A 26,478-nucleotide genomic window follows, 5' to 3' on the forward strand; every position below is an offset into this window, starting at 1 on the left:
TGAAAGATATTCCTCGATCTTTTCCCATTCCCGGAAGTTGTTCTATTTTCTATATATTTGATTGTGTGTGGTGTGTACGTGTATGCAATGTGGGATATCGATGAACACAGATATGAACAAGATCAGCAGACAAGACGTCTTTCAAACTCTTTGGTTCTTTCGGTAAAGTCACGTAGGCGGAAAAAATAAAATAATAAATCGCGACGTTTCACTCGCAACACAAGCGGTCATCCTCAGGCGAAAAAATCCAGACATTGTCGCGGCAGAAGTCACATGAGCTACGGCACGTGACAGAGATAAGTTGCCCCCCCCCGTGGCTCGCCCCGCTCAGCTGAGCATTTTTTAATGCGGTGGGCTCACGCGAAATTGATTTCTGTAAGACGAAGGTACTTTGAAGCGCACAACTTCATATGTGACAAACACTGCACTTTCCGTCATTTTCATGCAGGGGGCGCTGCAAACCTACGCGCCCCCTGCATTAACGACGGAGGCGCAGGGACAGACGCTCGATCACTTTGGAATCGATTTGCAGACGCCGGTCTTCTCGCACAGCCAGCTCTGTGTCGCCTCATCTCGATCCCGCGATATCAAACAGGTGAAAGTCCGCATCGAACAGAATCCCTGGCAAGGCCATCTACTTGATGAGAGAAAATTCACACAAATTGTCGTTTTCAATTGCTTCTTCAAGAAGTAAAATGATATAAGCTTTTAATGAAGAAATACAATTATCAAATTAAAAAAATAATACAATTCAAAGTTGTTTTATTTTAAAACTTCAAAACGGAACATCGGGTGCTTGTGTAGTGTCGTGAATTTACTCGGACGACAACCGCCTTTCTTCCACCGTCACTTTTATTTCCATCGTTCCGCACACACTATAATTTCTCCTCTCTGCGCTCCGCCAACTCGGACACACCGATTCCCCTCAGCACCGTCCGCGCATACTCCTCCCACACACAGTGGTTCTCTCTCTCTTCACACAGTGTATCATCTATCTCTTCACACGCAATGACTTTATCTATCTCCACACACACAGTGACTTGTCTGTATATTCACACACAGTGACTATCTCCGCACACACAGTGACTCTATCCATAACTCTCCCTGTACCTATCTCCCCCGTAACTACCTCTCTGCTCACGCTAACTCTCCCTATCGCTATTTACTGTCCTTTGGGTTCGGCTCTCAATCTATTCTTCCCTAACATTTGCCGGCTCTCCTCTTCGCATCTCTCCACCTCTCGCCAACAACTGCCCAACAACAACTCAACTCCCCGTTCAAATCACCTAGCGTTTTATCCCCTTTCCAATCAGCCTTAATTAATTGCCACGTGGCTCGCTGGCATTTTCCCGCCAGCTTGCACCTGTCCAACGGTTCAGACTTCGCGACGCCACCACTTAACGCTAACAGCCTCTCGACCAATCACAGCCCTCGTGCCATGACTCCTTTAATTACTTCGGTTTGTTTACGACACCCGTGACTCCACCACCTGATCGACCTTATGTGACCCACACTGCTTGTATGTCTGTATGTACTGTATGTGGCCAATTTACCCATGCGCATCTTTTACTCCACTACATCACCCCCCCCCCCCCCCCCCCCCCCCCCCGTGATGAAAGAACCTAGCCGTCCCCGGCTACGATATACTCGAATTGGAGTAGTGGAGTGAAGCGGACGGAACGATGATAACATATATACAGAACGCATTCACAACACATAACCATTTTGTATAACCACCCAACATGCACCACACAACGACACGCACACAACACCTTTATACAGAATTCCCAAACCCCCCCAAAGTCAACGTATTGTATTCCTCCTGGAACGGGTTCCCGCTGCTGGCCAATCTCCCCTGCACGGGATACCCTGCGGTAACGGAGGGCCTCGCTCGTCTCGCCAACGAGGGGTGCTCCTGGGCTCCACCCTGCACCCATCCCTGTCCCAGCGACACTCCGCTGGCGGGACTGTCCGTCGTTCACGGTAGGGACGGCCATTGGTCCGGATCTGTGGCCGTTCAATCGGCGTCCGGTCAGCAACCCTGCCCAAAAAGGGCGATCCTGCAGGCACACGGGGGGCAGATCTCTGGGACACGCGCACTTGTGACCTCCCCACAGGTTCGTCGGACACATCCAATACAGGCCGCTCTCGGATGGGGGATGACGCGTCATATGGCAACACAAATTTCTTCAGGCGCGACGGGTGAACAAACCATGACCGACGACCGAATTTTATTCACACTCTGATCCCGTAAAACCTCCACAATATCTACGGGCCCCTGCCATGGGCGGTGAAACTTCGGGGACGTTCCCACCGGCACCATGGGGCAGTGCAACCAGGCTTTATCTCCAACACTCCACGGCTCTCGTGGCCGCTGCCTGCCGTACCATCTTTCGTTAACGGCTTGTTGTCGTGCTGTATTTTTCAATGCAGCCTCCCGGGCTTCCCTCAGACGGTCTAAAGCCACCTCCATTGGAGCAGGCACCGTCGTAGATTTCTCCCGTTTCCGAATCCCCAATTTAACAATAGCCGGCGCTTCCGGTTCCCTTCCATACATCAGAAAAAATGGCGAGTACCCCGTTGAGGCATGCGGGGCCAATCTATACGCGGCCAGCGTCGCTGCAACATGCAGGTCACAATCATCTTGAGCGGTGTTTACTTGGTGACAAAGCATGGACGTCAGCGTCCTATGCAGCTGCTCGACCATCCCGTCAGTCTGTGGGTGGTATGGGGACGTCCGGATCTTTTTGGTCCCCAGCGAGTCACACACGTCTTTAATCAATTTAGATGAAAGATTTCTGCCTTGGTCAGTAAGCAATTGTTCCGGGGCCCCCTTATCTAATACATATCCTTTCAAGAAAGCCTCAGCGATCGACGTCGCTGACTGGTCTACTAGCGGCCATGCCATCGGCCAACGAGTTAAGTATTGCACCCCGACGAGCAAATATCTGTGCCCTCGGGGGGTGACGGGGAACGGACCCAAAATATCTAGTGCCACAATTTCGTTCACTCTCGAAACTTGAATCGATGACAATGGGACATGATATGGCCGTGCCGGCGCTTTCCTCCGTGCACATTCCTGGCACGCTTTTACATGCTGTTTCACATCGTTAAACATTCCCGGCCAGTAAAATTCACTCCCCACTGTCAACGCGGTCTTCTTCTCCCCCAGATGCATCGATTTATCATGTATCTCGTTAATCAGTTTCCCCCGCAACACCCTCGGGACAACAATACACAATTTTTGTGCTTCCACATCCCAGCGAACAAGCAACCCCTCCGTCAACATCAAAAATGGGCGATCCTCCGATCCCCTTGAACGAGAGGCATGCAGCCTCATCCTGGTCAGCGAGGAATCTTCTACCTGCAGTAGCTTCCACTGCTTCAATGACAACCCCAACAAACCAATTTCTGCTCCAGGGATTATCCCTGGTACCCCCGGACCCGCTGCAGCGACCGTTTGCGGAACCTCCTGCAGCGGCGTGCCGCAATGCAGCGAGCCCTCTGCGCACCGACACGTCTCAGCCGGTCGCGGCAACCTCGACAAAGCATCCGCATTTACATGGCGCATTCCTTTCCTATGCTGGATCGTGAAAGAGTACTCCTGGAGGGTCTCAAGCCAGCGAGCCATTTGCCCCGACGGCTGATCCACGCGCAGCGAGTACTGTAGTGCCGCGTGATCAGTGCGGATCAAAAATTCCCTGCCGTACAGATACGGTCGGTACTGGTGAACAAAATGGACAATCGCCAACAATTCCCTACGCGTCACACAGTATTTTTGCTCCGCCGGCGATAACACCCGGCTGCCATATGCCACCACTCTCTCGACGCCATCAACCATTTGTGACAAAACCGCGCCTATGCTCGGATCACAGGCATCCATCCGTGTCAAGTATAAATCGCTTTGTAAAATCCGGGTATCCCAACGGCGGTGCGTCGCCCAGTGCGGCCCGCAACGCTTCGAACGATTTTTGTTCTGCCATCCCCCATTGCAACTTCACACCTTTCCCGGTCAGCGTATGCAATGGTCGAGCAATCGTGGCAAAATCCTTAACGAACCGCCGATAATACGACGCAAAGCCCACAAAGCTACGCTCTTCCCCTGCTGTTTTCGGCACTGGCCATGTTCGCACACAACTCATCTTCTCCGCATCAGTGGCCACTCCTGATGCGCTAACGACGTGCCCCAAATACTTCACCGATGTTCTTAACAATTGGCTCTTCTGTGGTTTAAATTTCAATCCGGCGCGCCGCACTCTGCCAAAAACGGCGCGCAGTCGTTGCAAATGTTCATCGAAATTCCTACTGAAAACAATCACATCATTTAGATATATCAAGCATGACTCCCACTGCAGGCGCGACAACACGAGTTCCATTAATCGCTGGAAGGTCGCCGGCGCGGAGTGGAGTCCCATCGGGAGCACGTTAAATTGATACAATCCTTGTGGTGTCCGAAATGCCGTTTTAGGTCTTGACTCCTTATCCAGGGGCAATTGCCAAAAGCCCGACAACAGATCGAGGGTCGAAAAGATTCTGGCGCTGGACAGGGCGTCCAACGAATCATCAATTCGTGGAAGTGGGTACGCTTCCGCCACCGAAACTTTATTCACTTTCCGATAGTCAACACAAAATCGCATGGTTCCGTCACGTTTTTTAACGAGGACAATAGGGGCTCCCCACGGGCTGGACGATGGGGCGATAATATCTTGCTATAGCATTTCATCAACAGATCGCCGAATACATTCTTTCTCAAGAGGACCTACACGATGCGAATTTAACCTGATCGGGGGTGCATTTCCCGTGTCAATACGATGCTGCAACGTCGTTCGACCCACGTCGTATTTCCCTGAACTAAACACATCCTTAAATTCCACTAGCAACGCATGCAAACTCGACCGTTGCACAGGCGATAACTCTGGGTTTGTGTTATTTTATTTGATCAATTTATTATTCTATTCTCATTCTACGTGACTTTACCGAAAGAACCAAAGAAGATGAATCCTTGCAGTCACGAAAGATTTAAATCGAAACTCTGGGTTTTCTTTGTAAAGATCCCTTAACCATTCCGGATCGTCCTCCTCCCCTGACAACATTTCATCCTGTCCCGTAGCAAAACATGTTTTTGTTTCTGGACCCAGCACACCCGTTGCGTGCGCCAACGTAGTGCCCCCTTGAATAACAACCTCTTCGTGCTCCGCATTTACAATTTGAATGAAAGGATCGCAATATGTTGGTATTATGGTCAAAGCTCCTACCATGGTGGGCATTCTCGATACAGCATTTGAGGGTGTCAACAGCACTCCCTCCTGCAGCTCATCCCAAGGCAATTCCTTCTTTAACCGTAGCGGTACCAATATTTGCGATGCAGGCAGGACGCGCATGGTGCGGCTCACCATGGCCTGCACCACAGCGTTCGCCAACGCAAATTTCGAAGGCGTCCCCAAAAATTTCATACATCTCCCCGACGGTAATTCCAAACAACCTTTTTCCACTGAAATCTTAATTTGCATCTTTTGCAAGAAATTCATGCCCAGCAAACACGGTACCGCCAAGGCCGTTGAAACCAAAACACTTCCCGTCACAATCACCTCACCAATTTGAATTGTCGCAACCACGCAGCCCATAATGCCCAAACTACCCCCGTTTGCCGCTACGCATGGCCCTTCCACTGGCCCCAACGATCCAGGCGACGTTGGCAGCGACCGAAAAGTTTGCAACGAAATGAGAGTCGCCGACGCCCTGGTATCTACAATAACCCATACCATAACACCTTGAATGCATGCCATCACATCCGACGATCCCGGCGCGGCCCCCAACACACGATGTACCAATGCGCCCCACGTATCCCGGCCATGCGTACTATCCGAACCCGATGAATACGGGTGAGATGACGCGGATGAGTGATGTGGATAGGGCGGCCCTGTATTGAATGCATCTCGACTCACCCGGGATCCTTGGTCTTGGGGGAACCGCCCGCTGTAGTTGTTCGGCACCCATGGAGGACCACCTCTCCGTCTCCAGCAGTCGCGGGCGAGATGACTCCTCCGCCCGCACTCGTAGCATGTCCGATGCACGCCGTCTCCAAATACCCCAGGACGACACCGTCGTTCTCCGGTCGACACCCCGGTCGCCACTGCCATTGGCAGCGTCTCGTCCACCACCGCCGCCGCCACCGTGCTCGCGGCCCTGGCAGGGGTCGTCAGCGACGGCTGCGCCACCGCCGCCGCTGGTTCGTCTCGTATGTCAAGGTTGACTTGTATGTTCTTGGCGATCAGCAACGACGACACGTCGTCGTCATCATCCTTGTCCGGGAGCGACAAGACGACTTTCAGCTCCTTCGCCAGCTGTAGCATCTTCTCTTGCAGCAGGGAGTCCCAGCCCTCCTCGTCCATCGCTGGGTACGCAACCTGGGCGAGGGCCAGCAAGGCGCTGCGGAATGCCAGGGGGGACTCCGTGGCCTCCCTTTCCTCTGTTGAAATCGACGTTTGGCGACCAACCGTGGCTCGTAGACTTTCCTCACTGCCGCAATAGCATCATTCAATGTTTTTCTGACAGCGGCAGGGAGTCCGTTAAAAGTCGCAAAGAAGTCATCATCCAATGCCGTCAGCAGTGCTTGTAACGCGGCACTCTCCGTCCAATTCAGGGACTCGTAAGCCGCATGGAATCTTCGTATGAACGCCGTCCAATCTCCCACTTTGGCCACAAATCGTTGTACGTGTAGCCGTCATAGCGGTCCCGCCGACTGGTCGTCTTCGTCATCAGAATCTTCCAACCGCTCCGGCTGAGCGGCAACCTCCGGCGGTAGTCCCGGTACGGGTAGTTGAATGTGGTTCTCCGTCAAGAAGTTCCGGAACTCCTCCGACAACTTCTCCATCCTGGCCTCCCACTGGGTCATGATGACTCGCGAATCCTCTGGCGATCCCGGGCCTTCAGCACCACCGAACCGCTGTCCCAGTCCGGAGTACTGCTGGCCATCTGGCCGGGCTGCACATTGTCGTTGTCGCTGTCGCCACCCGAGTCCACTGGCACATTTGTTTTCTTTGCCGCTTTCTTTGACATCGTGGCGTGTTCCGTACATTTTCTGACACCAATTGTAGTGCCGTGAATTTACTTGGATGACAACCGCCTTTCTTCCACCATCACTTTTATTTCCATCGTTCCGCACACTATAATTTCTCCTCTCCGCGCTCCGCCAACTCGGACACACCGATTCCCCTCAGCACCGTCCGCGCATACTCCTCCCACACATAGTGGCTCTCTCTCTATCTCCTCACACACAGTGTCTCATCTATCTCTTCACACGCAGTGACTTTATCTATCTCCGCACACACAGTGACCCTATCTATCTCCGCACACAGTGACTCTATCCATAACTCTCCCTGTACCTATCTCCCCCGTAACTACCTCCCTGCTCACGCTAACTCTCCCTATCGCTATTTACTGTCCTTTGGGTTCGGCTCTCAATCTATTCTTCCCTAACATTTGCCGGCTCTCCTCTTCGCATCTCTCCACCTCTCGCCAACAACTGCCCAACAACAACTCAACTCCCCGTTCAAATCACCTAGCGTTTTATCCCCTTTCCAATCAGCCTTAATTGCCACGTGGCTCGCTGGCATTTTCCCGCCAGCTCGCACCTGTCCATTGGTCCAGACTTCGCGACGCCGCCACTTAACGCTAACAGCCTCTCGACCAATCACAGCCCTCGTGCCATGACTCCTTTAATTACTTCGGTTTGTTTACGCCACCCGTGACTCCACCACCTGATCGACCTTATGTGACCCACACTGCTTGTATGTCTGTATGTACTGTATGTGGCCAATTTACCCATGCGTATCTTTTACTCCACTACACTTGCGTGGATGCGTCGTTCGTGAAACTTTTTTCGTGACTTTCCTGGCCCAAGGCCAAAAATGGTTGTGAGGGGCGCCGCAGGCGGTCAGGCTTGCTTCAACCCATGGTTGTGAACATCCAGACGTAAATCGTAAAGGACCATTTCTTGTCCGAGATCGCCAACATATAAGACGTCATGCAAAATTATTAGTGTTGTTATGGAGAATGTATCTACTAGATGTGCTCTGCCTTGTAACCGAATACAAATCTGGACCAAAAATGAATTTCAAATGTGCTCTTAAAATTACCTCTTTGCTATGAAGCAGATCAGCAGACACGACATCTTTCATTTATCGATCTCTCCACGAAACAAAGGAATGTTTTACACAAACTACAACTAGTTACTGCACTGCAATATACTGCACCAGGTTACATCACATTAACAAGAAGCTATTTAAAAAAAACCGCACCATCTGTTTAACAGTGTATGTACAACATACTATTGCGCCATTCAAAACGAGGCCATTGCATGCTGGCGTCTCAGTCAAAATTTGGCTAATTCTAAACATTACCTACAAACAACACAACTGAGATGCCACATCAACCATCGCCCCCTACTGACAGGCTCTTGTCCACATGCAGGCCAGTGCAGGGCCATGTTGTATATATCAGGTCTTGCAAATTTATTAAAAAGTTAACTAAAAATTAAATGTAAATTTAAAGTATCCGAAATTATGCCAATTTATGTAATCATTCAGATTATAAGAGGGTTTTCCCCTTTTTTCTGGCAACAAAACTGAAACCTTTTTACTAGGATTCATGTCTGCATTAACCACAATACCTGCAGTCAAAATGCACCTGGGTTTTTTTTTATTACCTTTTAAGGCTACTTCCTTGCGTGGTGTGACTTGTGGAAGGCAGCTGCTGTGAGGGGTGAGGGTGGTTGTTACAATTTTTTTGCCTCATACTACACCCCCAATTGATTATTAAATAAAAAATATTTTAGCAGAAATCTTCATATCAATCTTGGAAAAAGGCCTAAATATACAACAGCCACCACCTTGTGCCACACAGGGGCAGCTGCTATTTGGGGGTGCTCTTTAAGTGTTTGAGACGAGATACGATACAAAACTCCTAATTGCCGAGGCGATGAAGCAAGCACCATATAAATTCAATTATTATAACATAGTGAATGATTGAGAGCTTATTGGCTCTCGCTCCTGGTTAGAGATCTACCCAACCCACAGGTCCACAAAGACTGGCCGCTCTTACCCTGCAGGTTGAACCTAGGAATTGAGTGTTCAACTTCACGTTATTTTAAATAAAGGCCTGTGACAAAGGTGCATCTATTGGAGCGACATCGTCTCTGGCTTACACATCTACCGGGTCTCCTTTTGACTTTGTATTGTCTCAGAGGAAGTCCACCCACACCTCCACTTCCACAAACTGCTGGGAGTTGCCTCGCTCTGCCTCACAGTCAGAATTCTCCTCCTGCTTCACATTGCCTCCATCGATGCGAAGGTCCCATTTTGGAGATGAATCTTCATCTTCACATTTTACCTTCACTTCTTCGCTCTTCACCATCACCTCTTCATATTTCACCATGATACCTTTAAAAGTGTCCAAGCTGGGATTTTCTTCCGGTTCTTGTTTCATGAGGGATGGGCTCATTGCGGCACTTTGACTTTCACATGCTGATTTCAGACTCCACTCCTTGTGGATCTCCTGATGCTTGTGTGTTCTCTGGTGTTTTGGAAGATGCGTTGACTGTGCAAACGCCTTCCCACACACACTGCACTTGAAGGGTTTCTCTCCCGTGTGTGTCCTCTGGTGTGTTTTAAGAGAATTTGACTGTGAAAACATCTTCCCACACACATTGCACTTGAAGGGTTTCTCTCCCGTGTGTGTTCGCTGGTGTATTACAAGAGGAGATGAATATGCAAACGCCTTCCCACACACACTGCACTTGAAGGGTTTCTCCCCTGTGTGTGTTCTCTGGTGTGTTACAAGATCAAATGAAAGTCCAAACGCCTTCCCACACACACTGCACTTGAAGGGTTTCTCTCCCGTGTGTGTTCTCTGGTGTTCTACAAGAGTAGATGAATGTGCAAACGCCTTCCCACACACACTGCACTTGAAGGGTTTCTCCCCTGTGTGTGTTATATGGTGTGTTACAAGATTAGATGAACGTGCAAACGCCTTCCCACACACACTGCACTTGAAGGGTTTCTCTCCCGTGTGTGTTCTCTGGTGTGCTCCAAGAGCAGATGACTGTGCAAACGCCTTCCCACACACACTGCAGTTGAAGGGTTTCTCTCCCGTGTGTGTTCTCTGGTGTATTACAAGAGCAGATGAACGTGCAAACGCCTTCCCACACACACTGCACTTTAAGAGCTTATCTCCCGTGTGAGTTCTCTGGTGCTGTGTCAAATGTCCAGGACTGTCCGTGCTGTATGCACGCCAGTCGCATTGTTGCCTTTTTGTACGGAGCTGCGCCGAGTGTCTTAGTGCCATCAGACCAATTCTGCAGAGGAAGTGACAGCTGCAGACAAAAAAAAGAACATCCACACCATCTACACGTCAGTATCGATGCACAGAGGAATGCATATATACAGTAACACGTGATTTACACGTCTATACTTATTCATAAATTCATAATATAGTTAAAAAGTTTCCCAAATGCATCACACGGGCTGTTATGGCACGCAATGAGAGGGTGAATGGTCACAAACATGCCTGGAAGCCCTTGTATCTTCAAAATGAATGTTAACCCAAAACTCCGAGCACACAATTTGGGCTGTCTGGCTACAAAAGGAATATTTATGAAAGCTAAATTCAGCTGACAGAGCAAAGGATGTTGAACATAATACTATTTGTGTTATGCAGAAATTAATGTTCAATAGCAACTTAGAGGTGTGAAGCCAGGCACAGATGTCCTTGAATGCTGGGATGAACAGATCTGACTTTAGCTGCATGTGTGTGCTGTGTTAACTTCCTGACTGTTTCCATGCTTACAAAGCGTTCCAGAGGAAAACAAAAAGAAACTACTGTTTTGATATAACCTCCGTGTTCAACAGAGTTAATAGACTTTACTGCAAACACAAATTTTACACTGTCACACACTGGCATGGTAAACACGTGGTGGTGTGTCCAGACCCATGCCTGGCCACCTTCATCTGCTCAGTATTAATGCTTCCTCACTCCACCAAGTAATTTATTGAGGATCAATCAACACAGCCGAGGCTGCGTGTCTCTCTCTTCCCGTGGTCGCGTGGATTTTCCTCCGGATCCCCCGGTTTCCCCTCCACATGTAGAGAGTGAACACCGCCACGCGTATAGAGTGAACACCGCCAGGCGTCTAGAGTGAACACCACCAGGCGTCTAGAGTGAAAACCACCAGGCGTCTAGAGTGAACACCGCCACGCTGTTGACAAGCCTCACCTTCATAATTGTTTTTTTACCCTTTTATCTGGCAACAAAACTGACACCTTTTTTACAAGGAGTCACGTTTACATTGACCACAATACCTGCGGTCGGAACGCAAACAAAAAACAACCCTGATAATAGGAATAGGTTTTACCCTTTTAACTGGCACAAAAACTGACACCTTTATTCAAGGCATCATGTTTGCAATAACCACAACACAAGCAGTCAAAATGCAAACAAAAAAGACAAATCTGATAATAATATGCACTGTCCTTGAATTTGATTGGTCCACACACGAGACAACTCTGATAATGTATGCACTGTCCTTGAAATGGATTGGTCGACACCCGAGACAGCTTTCTTTAGAGCCTCTCACATGGTGTTGGACCAGAAGACAATGCACCATCAGAGTATGAGACATCGGGGTTAGCATTTACACCACCATTGGAAACCTCATTTGCCAGTAACAAAATATAATTGTTTTTTTACCCTTTTATCTCTGCGTTCCGATCGCAGTTATTGTGGTCAATGTAAACATGACTCCTTGTAAAAAAGGTGTCAGTTTTGTTGCCAGATAAAAGGGTAAATAGCCTCACCTTGTGTTGTGTGCAGATCGCTTCTGAAAACAAGAGTGTTATAGCAGCTCAAGCGGGCTGGGCCTGGTAAAAAATAAAAACTGTGAATATTTTAAGTAAAACAAAGTTACAAAGTGGCGAGCCGTGTGAAGACAAATTAAATTTAAGCGAGATAATTGAAGCAAACGCGATCAGGCGAGAGCAGGAGGCAAGGCCCCGCGTGGATAGGCCCCACGTTGTAAACTTCCAACCTGGACATCGCTTCCATGCACGCTGCTACTCAATTGACATCCCTACGAGAGAGAGCGAGGCTCTACCTCGGTAAACTACAACAACCACAACCACCACAACAACCACTACCACGACCACCACCACAACCGCGATGAGAATTTCTCACCTCGGATTTCAGTGCGCGGTCGGAGCAGCAACTTTCTGTTACGTGGCGACGTCACGCGGCAGCAGGAGGTGACATGACGTCACTATCGGGTACTATAACACTCAACGATTGGCTCCGTGATTAAAATAAATTATGTCAATGAACCTTGCGCATTCGTGGAGGGATGGGGCGTGGGTGCCGAAACTGTCACAAAAAAACTCGCGACGGCTTTCACGAATACATTATGTTAATGAGCCGCCAGTCACCGGTCGTAGCTTTGCCCAAATACCGTGGTGACATGACGTCACTAGCCAGGCACATCTACCCCTTGCGTTTGACGCCGATGAGGTCACGCTGAGCGGTGACGTCAGAGAGCGGGGTCAGAGTGCAAGTTTGTTGACAGAGGGGAGCGGCAGTGACGTGTGAGCGCTGCGCTCCGCACCCGACCAGCCGAGTTCCATTCCCGCTCGTGGCCAACACCGCCAGTGACGATTTTCTGAACCGATCCTGAGCCTCCCCTACGTCGACTCAGCCTCAAACGAGTACCCGGTGCGGTGTGTGAACATCGCCACCAGGGAGACAAAGGCGGCCGGGCGTGGTGCTGGCCACCCACCCCCTCGTGTGTCGTCCCACCCTTAATAGGTGCTCGCTAACAGCACTTGCCCCTACAGTCTGTTAAGGCTGTACGGGGGATCTTTGTCTTTGTGTGTTGGGAGCAAGTGTGGGGGCTGATGCCCCCCTCCCCACTCAGGCGTCCTAACCGCGCGTATTACGTAATTTGGTTTAAATCGCCGCTCGCAGCTGTTTGGAATTAATTAATTAATCTACTAAGCCGTCGTGTCAAGCCGGCCGGCTGCGATCGGAATCAATTAATTAATCTCTGCGCAATACGCTCGCGGCGCGGGAGAACGTTCATCTATTTATTTATTTATTTGTGTATATGCGCGCTCCGTACACACACTGATTGGAGTCACCCACACACAGCAGTGCGCTAACCGCTGTCCCACCGCTCTTGCCACTCTTCACACCACGCGTCAACCAACAATCTGGCACCGAGGTTTTTATTTCCGGCGCGAATAGCGAACCCTTGTTTGTGGTCCCCCCCCCCCCAGCTAGCCCCTCCAGACAGCGCCTAACCTCTTATCACTTCACCCTTGCAAAGTGCGATGACCCCACGCTAGGGCTGACGGCGAACTGGGCTAAATCGGCCCCCCGTATGCTCACTCACCTCACAGCTGCACGATGGGGGTTGGGGAAGATGCTCGCCTCGAAGACTTTTGCCCAGATAAATCGTTAGCAGCTGCGCCCAACAAACGTCAGTTTCAGTTTATTTAGTTTCAGTTGATTTATTTTGGTATAGCCCTTTGAGCCATGCAGCTCTTGAATCGGGTGCAACCACAACAACCAAAAAAATAAAAACACGAACAAGAAAAACATCTTAAAGTGACTATGCGACTTTGTGCAAATAAAAAATTCCATGAATAAAAACAGCAAAATATTCCTGAAAAAAGCACCGTACACCAACGCTGTGTGCAAAAAATCCCAGTGGGATGCAAGTCAAACAACAACAACCACAAGAAAACTTAGATTAAGGCCGTCAGTCTAACTCCGTACTACAACAAAACAAACATGTCCAAACCAAAAAACGTTTTCGAAATAACTAAAAAATAACGCCATAATTGCAACGTAACAGTGATCACAGGGACTGTGACCGAATTTTTACAATAAACTACGTAAAAAACATGTAACACCAAATCCTAGAGCCATAGCGGGCTGCATGAGTTACTCCACAACAACAGAAGCATCAGTCAGAGTATCAAAATTTTCAATGCACCTTTAAGATCAGCACGCTAAATCAAAATACAGATAATACTTTGCAGCGTCATCCGGAGCGAAACATTTGATTTTATTTTACGCCAATGAATCGCAGTGGCAGCTAGGGGTGTACAGCTCCTCAAGCAGTTCTGAGAGAAGATCTCATTTGTAGTGATTCAAGTTTCAGTTTATTGGCAATAGCATTCCAGACCCTGGGGGCATCAATAGCAAAGGCCCTTCCTCCAGTTTTTGTATGGCAATAAGGAATGTGAAGCTGGTAAATGAACGAAGACCTGAGGTCAAATTTGTTCTTTGAAACAGAGAGGAGATCCTGCAGGTAGTCTGCGTTTTTTTTTTGTAAGTACATCGTTAATAAATAAGATCTGGTGCACAAGCCGTCGAACATTAAGAGATGTTAAGTTTGACCCAATGTAGAGATCACAGTGGTGAGTCCTATATGGGCAGTTCAATGTAAATCTTAAGGCCGAGTGATAGATGGAATCAAGCTTCTTCAGTATAGTACTTGGGGCTGTTTTATACACGATTTCACAGTAGTCAAGTAGAGGCAGTATGGTAGCTTTTATCAATTCTAAACGGAACATTGGGGGAAGCAGTGCTTGTGTCGATACAGAAAACCAATTTTAATTTTTGTCTTTTTACCAATATAATCAATGTGATCTTCAAAATTCAGTTTTGAATCCAGGATGACCCCAAGATACTTATAGATCTTGACTTGCTCTACTTGATAATTATTTAAGGAATGTAATTGGTGAAAAATAACTTCCTGTACTCTTTTGGTTCTATTCGGTAAAGTCATGTAGGCTAAAAAATCAACAAAATCACGACGTGTCTACCACAACACAAGTGGCCTTCATCAGGTGAAGGGACCAACCTGTCCAGAGGACAGCGTTGGAGTGAGAAAAGTCAAGTACAGGTCGCCTCCTTTAAGCTGAGTGGGTAAACAGAAAAAAACGCCTTGACAAAGGAATTAGCATAAAATGTAAAGGTGTGCAAGCTCGCAAATAGCATAAAAAATACATTAGCACCACCGTTAGAGTTTGGAATGCCACTAATTGAATGAACATACTGTACCATTAAAAATTCCTCTAACGTTTGGTTCGATTTTGAACATCTTTCCAATGGTTGCTTAATTTGAAGGCATCTTCTCGGTTGAAATAGTGTCTGTGTTTGTAAATCTGAATTGCCTCGTGAACAAAAACTCTCACGATGGTGCTAATGTATTTTTTATGCTATTTGCGAGCTTGCACAGCTTTACATTTTATGCGAATTCCTTTGTCAAGGCGTTTTTTTCTGTTTACCCACTCAGGTTGGTCCCTTCACCTGATGAAGGCTACTTGTGTTATGGCCGAAACGTCGTGATTTTTGTTTATTTTTTACCTACGTAACTTTACCGAATAGAACCAAAAGAGTATGGATCCTTGCAGTCACGAAAGCCTCAAATCTAGAATAACTTCCTGCTTTAGTTCTGATGAGAAGCATAGCACCTTGGTTTTGGAGGTATTCAAGACTAGTTTATTCAGGACACGGACGTTGAGGGCAGCTGGTCTTCACACGACTCCAAAAGAAGAACTCTGATCTATTTTGGCTCTCTCTCTCCTATCTTCGCAAAATCCCTTAATCCCCTGGTGACATGACGTCATCCTGCGCGTCCAATCGAACGCTTTTTGCGGCCATTTTTGAGCGCTCTGGGCGTTACGGAGGTGGGGGGGGGCACTACGTCACCTCCCCTCCCCCTCTCCCCCCCTTCCATTGTCCTTGCAGCGGCATTCCTTATCGCTGACTCACTGGTTAACCTGGATGCCCGCTCGGCCGAATACACACCCGGTTATCTGGATGCCCGCTCGGCCGAATACACACCCGGGGCGCCCGCAGGGATTTCCCCCTCCCCCGCCCCACCGTTTACGCTGTCCGCAGGGGGTCTGCCTTGGGGACCCCCCCTCCCCCCCGTGTCGTATATGCTTCATCACGGCCAGCTTGTAAAGCTCTATGCCCCATTTTGGGGGGGGCCGCTATGGAATCCTGCCTGGGGGGGTCCGGCTACTCTTCGGGTCCGCTGCGGTGGCACCACACAAGTTTGAGTGGCGTGTAGTCGTGGGAGTTGAACGGGCGCGTGCTGCTACTGACAGTCGTTGACTACGGTTGGAGAGACGCTGATAACAACAACCGCCATTCACCACTAAGTGGCGGTGATGTCACCAAGACGCTTGTGCCAGGCCATGTGCACCTTGAGGCCACGTGAAGTGTCGAACGCCCGCTGGCAGGTCACAGGGCAGACCCAGGTGCCATTGGTCAACTGACTGAGATGACTGTCTGATGCACCACCTGTGCCTCCTACTGTGCCAACTTGCTGTGCTTTAGCCACCCGGCACTCCGTTCGTTGTTGTGAGCGCCGCTCCTCCGCCCTCCCTTGTTGTTGGAGGGCGACTGCCTCCAACTGGCCAGTAGCAGCGTCCTTCACGAGCCTCCTCCACTGAGGCCGATCTTGACACCGCTGGTACCAGTCATCGGCAAGTCCACTCAGCTCCACGTCCTCCTGTACCACATCACCCCATCTCTCTAGCCCGTGCCACGCCCGTTTAGCCCCCTCTATCTTGTTGAACAAAAGCTGTTTAGGCATGCGGTGGCTGGGCATGCGGGCTACATGACCCAGCCAACGCTGCCTTGCCTGCCCAGATCTTTAAATGATTTGTGAGCTCCTCACACAATCCAGCCCGGTTAAACCCAGGATGGATCGTAGGCCGGCCAGACTAAATGTTTACGACCGGTGAAGATGCTCCATTAGGGGGGTCCACGTTTCGCAAGCATAGTGAAAGGAATGACCGTGACCGAGAAGACCTCAAGCTTCGTGCGGAGCAACAGACCAGGCAGCTTCCACACAGCGTTACGCAACCGATGAAAAGATAATGCCGCTCGACTGATTCGGAGTGAGACCTCTGCTGTTAAACTGGAGCCGGTCATGAGCACACTGCCCAGGTAGGGAAACTCTCCACTCTCTCCACAACTGCCCCATCACCGATTGGGAGTTGTGGGGGTGGAGTGTCCAATGGTACAAAATACCCAGGCAGGTGCTTAGTTTTGGTGGGGCTGATGGTAAGGCCCCACCTCTGCGTGGCATGCTCCAGTTTCGGCAGCAGCACCTCCAACTCCTCCTCTGAATGAGCAGCAATTACCAAATCATCGGCATACATAATGTGGTTGACTAATAGGGAGCCATCCCTTGACCGCACCCGGGCATCGATCAGCCTCCCATTATATCTGTACCAAATGGAAATTCCCCCGGTACAGCTATTGAAGGCTTCATGAACTACGTGGTAAAAATAGATGTTAAATAATGTGGGAGCCAGAGGACATCCCTGTCGCACCCCAAGGTGTACAGGGAATGGCTCTGACTCCCGGCCACGTAGTTTTACACGGGCCCGCTCACCATCATGAAGGTCCTTAATGATCCTGAGCAGAGGGTCAGAGACTCCGAAAGCGAGAAGAACCCAGAGGCCAGGCGTAATGATGGTATAATAGGCTTTGACCAGGTCAATGAAGCAAAGATGTAGGTCTTGTTGGAATTCCCTACACCTCTGCTGTAGCAGACAGACAGAAAATATGGCATCTGTGCAGGATCGCCCTTTCCTGAAACCGCATTGGGGCTCCGCAAGCCTCTCCTCAGCGTGCCTAGAAAGGCGAGGTTGAATAGTCCTTGCCAGGACTTTTCCCGGCACACTGAAGAGTGAGATGCCCTTGTAGTTGTTACAGTCTCTGCGGTCCCCCTTCTTAAAGAGGGGGACCAACAGGGCATCCCTCCAATCCTGCGGAACCCGCCACCCTCCCTCAGCATTTCGCATGGGAGTTCATCTCTGCCCGGTGCCTTTCCTGGTCTCAGATTCTGGATCACCTTCAGTACTTCTTCAACGGATGGCGCCTCAGCCAGCCACTCACAGAGGGTGACTTCCTCCTCCAATATTTGAGGCACTGCAGCCTCAGCAGGGTCATCCCCACTTTGTCCCATGATGTTTTCCATGCTGAGGGATTCACCCTCTCCCAGTACCTCACAGAAATGCTGAGCAAATCTGGAAACCTGTTCCTGGGGGTCGGAGATTGGATCACCATTCTTTCTCCTAATGATGGTAATAGGTGTGGCGCTGCAGGTTACTTTTTTGGAGTTAAATAGAGATTTGTGATCACGGGCCATTGAGGCAGACTCCATCTCCTCAGCAACCCGCGACGACCACCCATCCTTGCAGCGCCTCATGGGTCTCCAAACCTCCGAGCAAAGGCAGCGGTAAGCCTCCTCATTCTCTGACGTGGGATCTTGTAGCCCATGAGAGTGGGCTTGTCGCTTTTTCTTAACCATCCTGAACACCTCCTCTGTCAGCCAGGGTCTCTGGGGAGGTCTGGACCGCGTTTCCCAAAGCAGCCATTGCAGCTGCACGAGGAACAGTCCTAAACCTCGCCCATTTACCCTCGACATCAGGAGTGGGGGACGATGCCAACACCAGTGGCAAGCGATGATGAAATTCTTGCAACTTCCATCAGCTGAGACCAGGCCACCTTAGGTTAGAATGGGGTCCTGGGTGTACACTCACCACTGGAGTGCAAGAATGGCAGGCGCATCTTACAGATGACAAGTCGATGGCCAGAGGGCAGATCAGCTCCACGGGAGGTCCTGGTGTCAAGGACATGGGCTTGCATCCGCTGGTCCGTCACTATGTAGTCCAGCAGATGTTCTTGCTTGGACCCGGCATGCATCCATGATGTTGTGTGGGTGCGCCGATGCCGGAACAGCGTGTTGGTAATTACAACCCCATGAGCTGCACAAAAAGCTAGCAGCCTCCTACCGTTGTTATTGAGTTGATCTGGCCCATGCATTCCAATCACTTCAGACCAGGTGCCAGCATCATGACCAACTCGAGCAGTGAAGTTACCCAACAAGATGACTCTATCCCGAGGGGCCACTTTAGCCAGCACCTGTGACAGGTCATAGAAAGCATCTGACTCATCGGCCTTCCCTGAATCCCTCTACGGATGTTCGTCTTCGGTGGGGGCATAAGTAACCACGTTTACAGCTTCCCACACCTCACCGCCACGCTCACACGTCTCCTTCATTCTTTTGTTCAGAAGAAGAGCCACACCCTGTTGTTTGGCAGTCTCCTGCCCTGAGTAGAGGACTGTCCACCCCTCATGGTGACAGGAGCCAGAGCCGGTCTACCGGACCTCCTGAATGCCACAGAGATCCGGGCGGTACCGGTTTAGTTCCCGACAGAGGAGTGGCAGCCTCTCCTCCGCAGTGAGCATTCGAACATTCCACGTGACCATCCGTAGTGGCTTGTCGTTGTTTCTGGAGGAGCCCCGAGGGTAAAGATTCAATCTCCTCGCTCCACCAGATGGGGTTTGGCCAGGAGACGTCATACACGCCCGTCTCCCCGGAGCCTCCGGCATAAGCTTATTAGTTAGATATTTTAGCCGTGGTTTAGTGGTAATTTATTGAAGGGTTAGCAGCCCCTCGCACCCGTCCAGAGCCTCCATTTGGCCACGGTGGTGGTCACAGAAGCCATGAGGGGAGAGGCCAATCGGAATTGGCCCTCCCCCCACAGCACTGTCTACGACAGACAGAGAGATGTTGAATCGAACAAACTTAACTCGCTCCATTGAAAGATATTCCTCGATCTTTGCCCATTCCCGGAAGTTGTTCTATTTTCTATATATTTTATTGTGTGGTGTGTACGTGTATGCAATGTGGGATATCGATGAACACAGATATGAACAAGATCAGCAGACAAGACGTCTTTCAAACTCTTTGGTTCTTTCGGTAGTCATGTAGGCAGAAAAAATAAAATAATAAATCGCGACGTTTCACTCGCAACACAAGCGGTCATCCTCAGGCGAAAAAATCCAGACATTGTCGCGGCAGAAGTCACATGAGCTACGGCACGTGACAGAGATAAGTTGCCCCCCCCCCCCCCGTGGCTCGCCCCGCTCAGCTGAGCATTGTTTTAATGCGGTGGGCTCACGCGAAATTGATTTCTGTAAGACGAAGGTAGTTTGAAGCGCACAACTTCATCTGTGACAAACACTGCACTTTCCGTCATTTTCATGCAGGGGGCGCTGCAAACCTACGCGCCCCCTGCATTAATGACGGAGGCGCAGGGACAGACGCGGAATCACTTTGGAATCGATTTGCAGACGCCGGTCTTCTCGCACAGCCAGCTCTGTGTCGCCTCATCTCGATCCCGCGATCTCAAACAGGTGAAAGTCCGCATCGAACCGAATCCCTGGCAAGGCCATCTACTTGACGAGAGAAAATTCACACAAATTGTCGTTTTCAATTACTTCTTCGAGAAGTAAAATGATATAAGCTTTTAATGAAGAAATACAATTATCAAATAAAAAAAATAATATAATTCAAAGTTGTTTTATTTTAAAACTTCAAAACGGAACATCGGGTGCTTGTGTAGTGCCATGAATTTACTCGGACGACAACCGCCTTTCTTCCACCGTCACTTTTATTTCCATCGTTCCGCACACATTATAATTTCTCCTCTCCGCGCTCCGCCAACTCGGACACACCGATTCCCCTCAGCACCGTCCGCGCATACTCCTCCCACACACAGTGGTTCTCTATCTCCTCACACACAGTGTCTCATCCATCTCTTCACACGCAGTGACTTTATCTATCTCCGCACACACAGTGACTTGTCTGTCTATTCACACACAGTGACTCTATCTCCGCACACACAGTGACTCTATCTATCTCCGCACACAGAGTGACTCTATCCATAACTCTCCCTGTACCTATCTCCCCCGTAACTACCTCTCTGCTCACGCTAACTCTCCCTATCGCTATTTACTGTCCTTTGGGTTCGGCTCTCAATCTATTCTTCCCTAACATTTGCCGGCTCTCCTCTTTGCATCTCTCCACCTCTCGCCAACAACTGCCCAACAACAACTCAACTCCCCGTTGAAATCGCCTAGCGTTTTATCCCCTTTCCAATCAGCCTTAATTAATTGCCACGTGGCTCGCTGGCATTTTCCCGCCAGCTCGCACCTGTCCAACGGTCCAGACTTTGCGACGCCGCCACTTAACGCTAACAGCCTCTCGACCAATCACAGCCCTCGTGCCATGACTCCTTTAATTACTTCGGTTTGTTTACGCCACCCGTGACTCCACCACCTTCTCGACCTTATGTGACCCACACTGCTTGTATGTCTGTATGTACTGTATGTGGCCAATTTACCCATGCGTATCTTTTACTCCACTACACTTGCGTGAATGCGTCGTTCGCGAAACTTTTTTCGTGACTTTCCTGGCCCAAGGTCAAAAATGGTTGTGAGGGGCGCCGCAGGCGGTCAGGCTTGCTTCAACCCATGGTTGTGAACATCCAGACGTAAATCGTCAAGGACCATTTCTTGTCCGAGTTCGCCAACATATAAGACGTTATGCAAAATTATTAGTGTTGTTATGGAGAATGTATCTAGATGTGCTCTGCCTTGTAACCGAATACAAATCTGGACCAAAAATGAATTTCAAATGTGCTCTTAAAATTACCTCTTTGCTATGAAGCAGATCAGCAGACACGACATCTTTCATTTATCGATCTCTCCACGAAACAAAGGAATGTTTTACACAAACTACAACTAGTTACTGCACTGCAATATACTGCACCAGGAAGCAATTTAAAAAAAACCGCACCATCTGTTTAACAGTGTATGTACAACATACTATTGCGCCATTCAAAACGAGGCCATTGCATGCTGGCGTCTGTCAAAATTGAGCTAATTCTAAACATAACCTACAAACACAACTGAGATGCCACATCAACCATCGCCCCCTACTGACAGGCTCTTGTCCACATGCAGGCCAGTGCAGGGCCATGTTGTATATATCGGGTCTTGCAAATTTATTAAAAAGTTAACAAAAAATTAAGTGTAAATTTAAAGTATCCGAAATTCATATATATATTATTATTTTATTGTTTCCCTTCAACGTGACTTTACCGAAAGAACTAAGAATATGAATTACTGCAGTCACGAAAGCTTTAAATCAAATTTGTCTCCGAAATTATGCTAATTTATGTAATTATTCAGATTCTAATAGGGTTTTCCCCTTTTTTCTGGCAACAAAACTGAAACCTTTTTACGAGGATTCGTGTCTGCATTAACCACAATACCTGCAGTCAAAATGCACCTGGGTTTTTAAAAATTACTTTTTAAGGCTACTTCCTTGCGTGGTGTGACTTGTGGAAGGCAGCTGCTGTGAGGGGTGAGGGTGGTTGTTACAATTTTTTTGCCTCATACTACACCCCCATTTGATTATTAAATAAAAAAAAATATTTTAGCAGAATTCTTCATATCAATTTTGGAAAATGGCCTAAATATACAACAGCCACCACCTTGTGCCACACAGGGGCAGCTGCTACTTGGGGGTGCTCTTTAATTGTTTGAGATGAGATACGATACAAAACTCCTAATTGCCGAGGCGATGAAGCAAGCACCATATAAATTCAATTATTTTAACATAGTGAATGATTGGGAGCTTACTGGCTCTCGCTCTTGGTTAGAGATCTACCCAACCCACAGGTCCACAAAGACTGGCCGCTCTTACCCTGCAGGTTGAACCTAGGAATTGAGTGTTCAACTTCACTTTATTTTAAAGGCCTGTGACAAAGGTGCATCTATTGGAGCGACATCGTCTCTGGCTTACACATCTACCAGGTCTCCATTTGACTTTGTATTCTCTCGGAGGAAGTCCACCCACACCTCCACTTCCACAAACTGCTGGGAGTTGCCTCGCTCTGCCTCACAGTCAGAATTCTCCTCCTGCTTCACATTGCCTCCATCGATGCGAAGGTCCCATTTTGGAGATGAATCTTCATCTTCACATTTAACCTTCACTTCTTCGCTCTTCACCATCACCTCTTCATATTTCACCATGATACCTTTAAAAGTGTCCAAGCTGGGATTTTCTTCCGGTTCTTGTTTCACGAGGGATGGGCTCATTGCGGTACTTTGACTTTCACATGCTGATTTCAGACTCCACTCCTTGTGGATCTCCTGATGCTTGTGTGTTCTCTGGTGTTTTGGAAGATGCGTTGACTGTGCAAACGCCTTCCCACACACACTGCACTTGAAGGGTTTCTCTCCCGTGTGTGTCCTGTGGTGTGTTTTAAGAGAATTTGACTGTGAAAACACCTTCCCACACACACTGCACTTGAAGGGTTTCTCTCCCGTGTGTGTTCTCTGGTGTATTACAAGAGGAGATGAATGTGCAAACGCCTTCCCACACACACTGCACTTGAAGGGTTTCTCCCCTGTGTGTGTTCTCTGGTGTGTTACAAGATTAAATGAAAGTCCAAATGCCTTCCCACACACACTGCACTTGAAGGGTTTCTCTCCCGTGTGTGTTCTCTGGTGTTCAACAAGAGTAGATGAATGTGCAAACGCCTTCCCACACACACTGCACTTGAATGGTTTCTCCCCTGTGTGTGTTATATGGTGTGTTACAAGATTAGATGAACGTGCAAACGCCTTCCCACACACACTGCACTGGAAGGGTTTCTCTCCCGTGTGTGTTCTCTGGTGTGCTCCAAGAGCAGATGACTGTGCAAACGCCTTCCCACACACACTGCAGTTGAAGGGTTTCTCTCCCGTGTGTGTTCTCTGGTGTATTACAAGAGCAGATGAACGTGCAAACGCCTTCCCACACACACTGCACTTTAAGAGTTTATCTCCCGTGTGAGTTCTCTGGTGCTGTGTCAAATGTCCAGGACGATCCGTGCTGTATGCACGCCAGTCGCATTGTTGCCTTTTTGTACCGAGCTGCGCCGAGTGCCTTAGTGCCATCAGACCAACTCTGCAGAGGAAGTGACAGCTGCAGACAAAAAAAAAGAACATCCACACCATCTACACGTCAGTATCGATGCACAGAGGAATGCATATATACAGTAACACGTGACTTACACGTCTATACTTATTCATAAGTTCATAATATAGTGAAAAAGTTTCCCAAATTCATCACACGGGCTGTTATTGCACGCAATGAGAGGGCGAATGGTTACAAACTTGCCTGGAAGCCCTTGTATCTTCAAAATGAATGTTAACCCAAAACTCTGAGCACACATTTCGGCTGTCTGGCTACAAAAGGAATATTTATGAAAGCTAAATTCAGCTGACAGAGCAAAGGGTGTTGAACATAATACTATTTGTGTTATGCAGAAATTAATGTTCAATAGCAACTTAGAGGTGTGAAGCCAGGCACAGATGTCCTTGAATGCTGGGATGAACAGATCTGACTTTAGCTGCATGTGTGTGCTGTGTTAACTTCCTGACTGTTTCCATGCTTACAAAGCGTTCCAGAGGAAAACAAGGAGAAACTACTGTTTTGATATAACCTCCGCGTTCAACAGAGTTAATAGACTTTACTGCAAACACAAATTTTACACTGTCACACACTGGCATGGTAAACACGTGGTGGTGTGTCCAGACCCATGCCTGGCCACCTTCATCCGCTCAGTATTAATGCTTCCTCACTCCACCAAGTAATTCATTGAGGATCAATCAACATAGCCGAGGCTGCGTGTCTCTCTCTCTCTTCCCGTGGTCGTGTGGATTTTCCTCCGGATCCCCCGGTTTCCCCTCCACATGTAGAGAGTGAACACCGCCACGCGTCTAGAGTGAACACCACTAGGTGTCTAGAGTGAACACCACCAGGCGTCTAGAGTGAAAACCACCAGGCGTCTAGAGTGAACACCGCCACGCTGTTGACAAGCCTCACCTTCATAATTGTTTTTTTACCCTTTTATCTGGCAACAAACTGACACCTTTTTTACAAGGAGTCACGTTTACATTGACCACAATACCTGCGGTCGGAACGCAAACAAAAAAAACTCTGATAATGTATGCACTGTCCTTGAAATTCATTGGTCCACACCCGAGACAGCTTTCTTTAGAGCCTCGTCTCACATGGTGTTGGACCAGAAGACGCCAAAAGGCGCACAACTCAAAGACAATGCACCATCAGAGTATGAGAGGTCGGGGTTAGCATTTACACCATTGGAAACCTCATTTGCCAGTAACAAAATATAATTGTTTTTACCCTTTTATCTCTGCGTTCCGATCGCAGTTATTGTGGTCAATGTGAAAATGACTCCTTGTAAAAAAGGTGTCAGTTTTGTTGCCAGATAAAAGGGTAAATAACCAATTATAATATTTAAGCCTCACCTTGTGTTGTGTGCAGGTCGCTTCTGAAAACAAGAGCGTTATAGCAGCTCAAGCGGGCTGGGCCTGGTAAAAAATAAAAACTGTGTGAATATTATAAGTAAAACAAAGTTACAAAGTGGCGAGCCGTGTGAAGACAAATTAAACTTAAGCGAGATAATTGAAGCAAACGCGATCAGGCGAGGACAGGAGGCAAGGCCCCGCGTGGATAGGCCCCACGTTGTAAACTTCCAACCTGGACATCGCTTCCATGCACGCTGCTCCACAATTGGCATCCCTACGAGAGAGAGCGAGGCTCTACCTCGGTAAACTACAACAACCACAACCACCACAACCGCGATGAGAATTTCCCACCTCGGATATCAGTGTGCGGTCGGAGCGGCAACTTCCTGTTACGTCGCGACGTCACGCGGCAGCAGGAGGTGACATGACGTCACTATCGGGTATTATAACACTCAACGATTGGCTCCGTGATTTAAATAAATTATGTTAATGAACTTGCGCGTTCGTGGAGGGATGGGGCGTGGGTGCCGAAACTGTCACAAAAAACTCGCGACGGCTTTCACGAATACATTAGGGTTTAGGGTTAGGTTAGGGTAGGGTTAGGGTTTAGGGTAAGGGTTTAGGGGTAGGGGTTAGGGGTTAGGGTTAGGGTTTAGGGTTAGGGTTTAGGGTTAGAGTTAGGGGTTAGGGTTTAGGATTAGGGTTTAGGGTTAGGTTAGGGTTAGTGTTTAGGGTTAGGGGTTAGGGTTATGGTTATTAGGGTTAGGGGTTAGGGTTTAGGGGTTAGGGTTAGGGTTAGAAGGGTTAGGGTTAGGGTTAGAAGGGTTAGGGTTAGAAGGGTTAGAAAGGTTAGGGTTAGGGTTTGGGGTTAGGGTTTAGGGTTTAGGGTTAGGGTTAGAGGGTTAGGGGTTAGGGTTAGGGTTTAGGGTTAGGGTTTAGGGTTAGGGTTAGGGGTTAGGGTTAGGGTTAGGGGTTGGGGTTAGGGTTAGGGGTTAGGGGTTAGGGTTAGGGGTTAGGGGTTAGGGTTATTAGGGTTAGGGGTTAGGGTTAGGGATTAGGGTTAGGGGTTCAATCACCTCTCCAGCAAAAAATCGGATCCACACACCGAAAAGATAGACGTCAACAAAGTCGTAATTAATCGCAGTAACAGTTCCATTTCTGATGGTCTGAAATCCGTTTTAGCTAAAGGTCTAAACTTTGCTGTCACACCGAGACACTTACCGGTTA

At 48.7% G+C, this 26,478-nt stretch overlaps 2 protein-coding genes across 6 annotated transcripts; both read right to left on the reverse strand.

Moving 5' to 3' along the window:
• Positions 1-834: 834 nt before the first annotated feature.
• On the reverse strand, positions 835-12,344 carry LOC142907743 (uncharacterized). Of its 3 annotated transcripts, XM_076057464.1 has the most exons (3): positions 12,229-12,304; positions 11,853-11,915; positions 835-10,372 (listed from the first exon to the last, which is right to left on the reverse strand). In XM_076057464.1, the coding sequence occupies exon 3, from the start codon at positions 10,342-10,344 to the stop codon at positions 9,241-9,243; it is 1,104 nt and encodes a 367-aa protein (XP_075913579.1). In that variant the 5' UTR covers positions 10,345-10,372; positions 11,853-11,915; positions 12,229-12,304; the 3' UTR covers positions 835-9,240. The 3 variants fall into 3 exon arrangements, with proteins under 3 accessions (XP_075913579.1, XP_075913577.1, XP_075913578.1); XM_076057462.1 differs by lacking the exon at positions 11,853-11,915 and having other exon boundaries at positions 12,229-12,344; XM_076057463.1 differs by lacking the exon at positions 12,229-12,304 and having other exon boundaries at positions 11,853-12,222.
• Positions 12,345-20,519: 8,175 nt separating this feature from the next.
• LOC116958760 (uncharacterized) lies at positions 20,520-25,715 on the reverse strand. 3 transcript variants are annotated; one of them, XM_076057459.1, is made up of 3 exons: positions 25,603-25,708; positions 25,252-25,314; positions 20,520-23,902 (listed from the first exon to the last, which is right to left on the reverse strand). In XM_076057459.1, the coding sequence occupies exon 3, from the start codon at positions 23,872-23,874 to the stop codon at positions 22,732-22,734; it is 1,143 nt and encodes a 380-aa protein (XP_075913574.1). In that variant the 5' UTR covers positions 23,875-23,902; positions 25,252-25,314; positions 25,603-25,708; the 3' UTR covers positions 20,520-22,731. The 3 variants fall into 3 exon arrangements, with proteins under 3 accessions (XP_075913574.1, XP_075913575.1, XP_075913576.1); XM_076057460.1 differs by having other exon boundaries at positions 25,484-25,671; XM_076057461.1 differs by lacking the exon at positions 25,252-25,314 and having other exon boundaries at positions 25,603-25,715.
• Positions 25,716-26,478: the final 763 nt, after the last annotated feature.

The sequence above is a fragment of the Petromyzon marinus genome, chromosome 82 (assembly GCF_048934315.1).
Source record: "Petromyzon marinus isolate PM22_M1 ecotype Great Lakes invasive population chromosome 82, UKy_Petmar_22M1.pri1.0, whole genome shotgun sequence".
NCBI classification, from domain to species: Eukaryota; Metazoa; Chordata; class Hyperoartia; order Petromyzontiformes; family Petromyzontidae; genus Petromyzon; species Petromyzon marinus.

Bases quoted from the DNA above. Each gene is read 5' to 3' on its own strand.
- LOC142907743 (XM_076057462.1), bottom strand. From the start codon at position 10,344: ATGGCACTAAGACACTCGGCGCAGCTCCGTACAAAAAGGCAACAATGC.
- LOC116958760 (XM_076057461.1), bottom strand. From the start codon at position 23,874: ATGGCACTAAGGCACTCGGCGCAGCTCGGTACAAAAAGGCAACAATGC.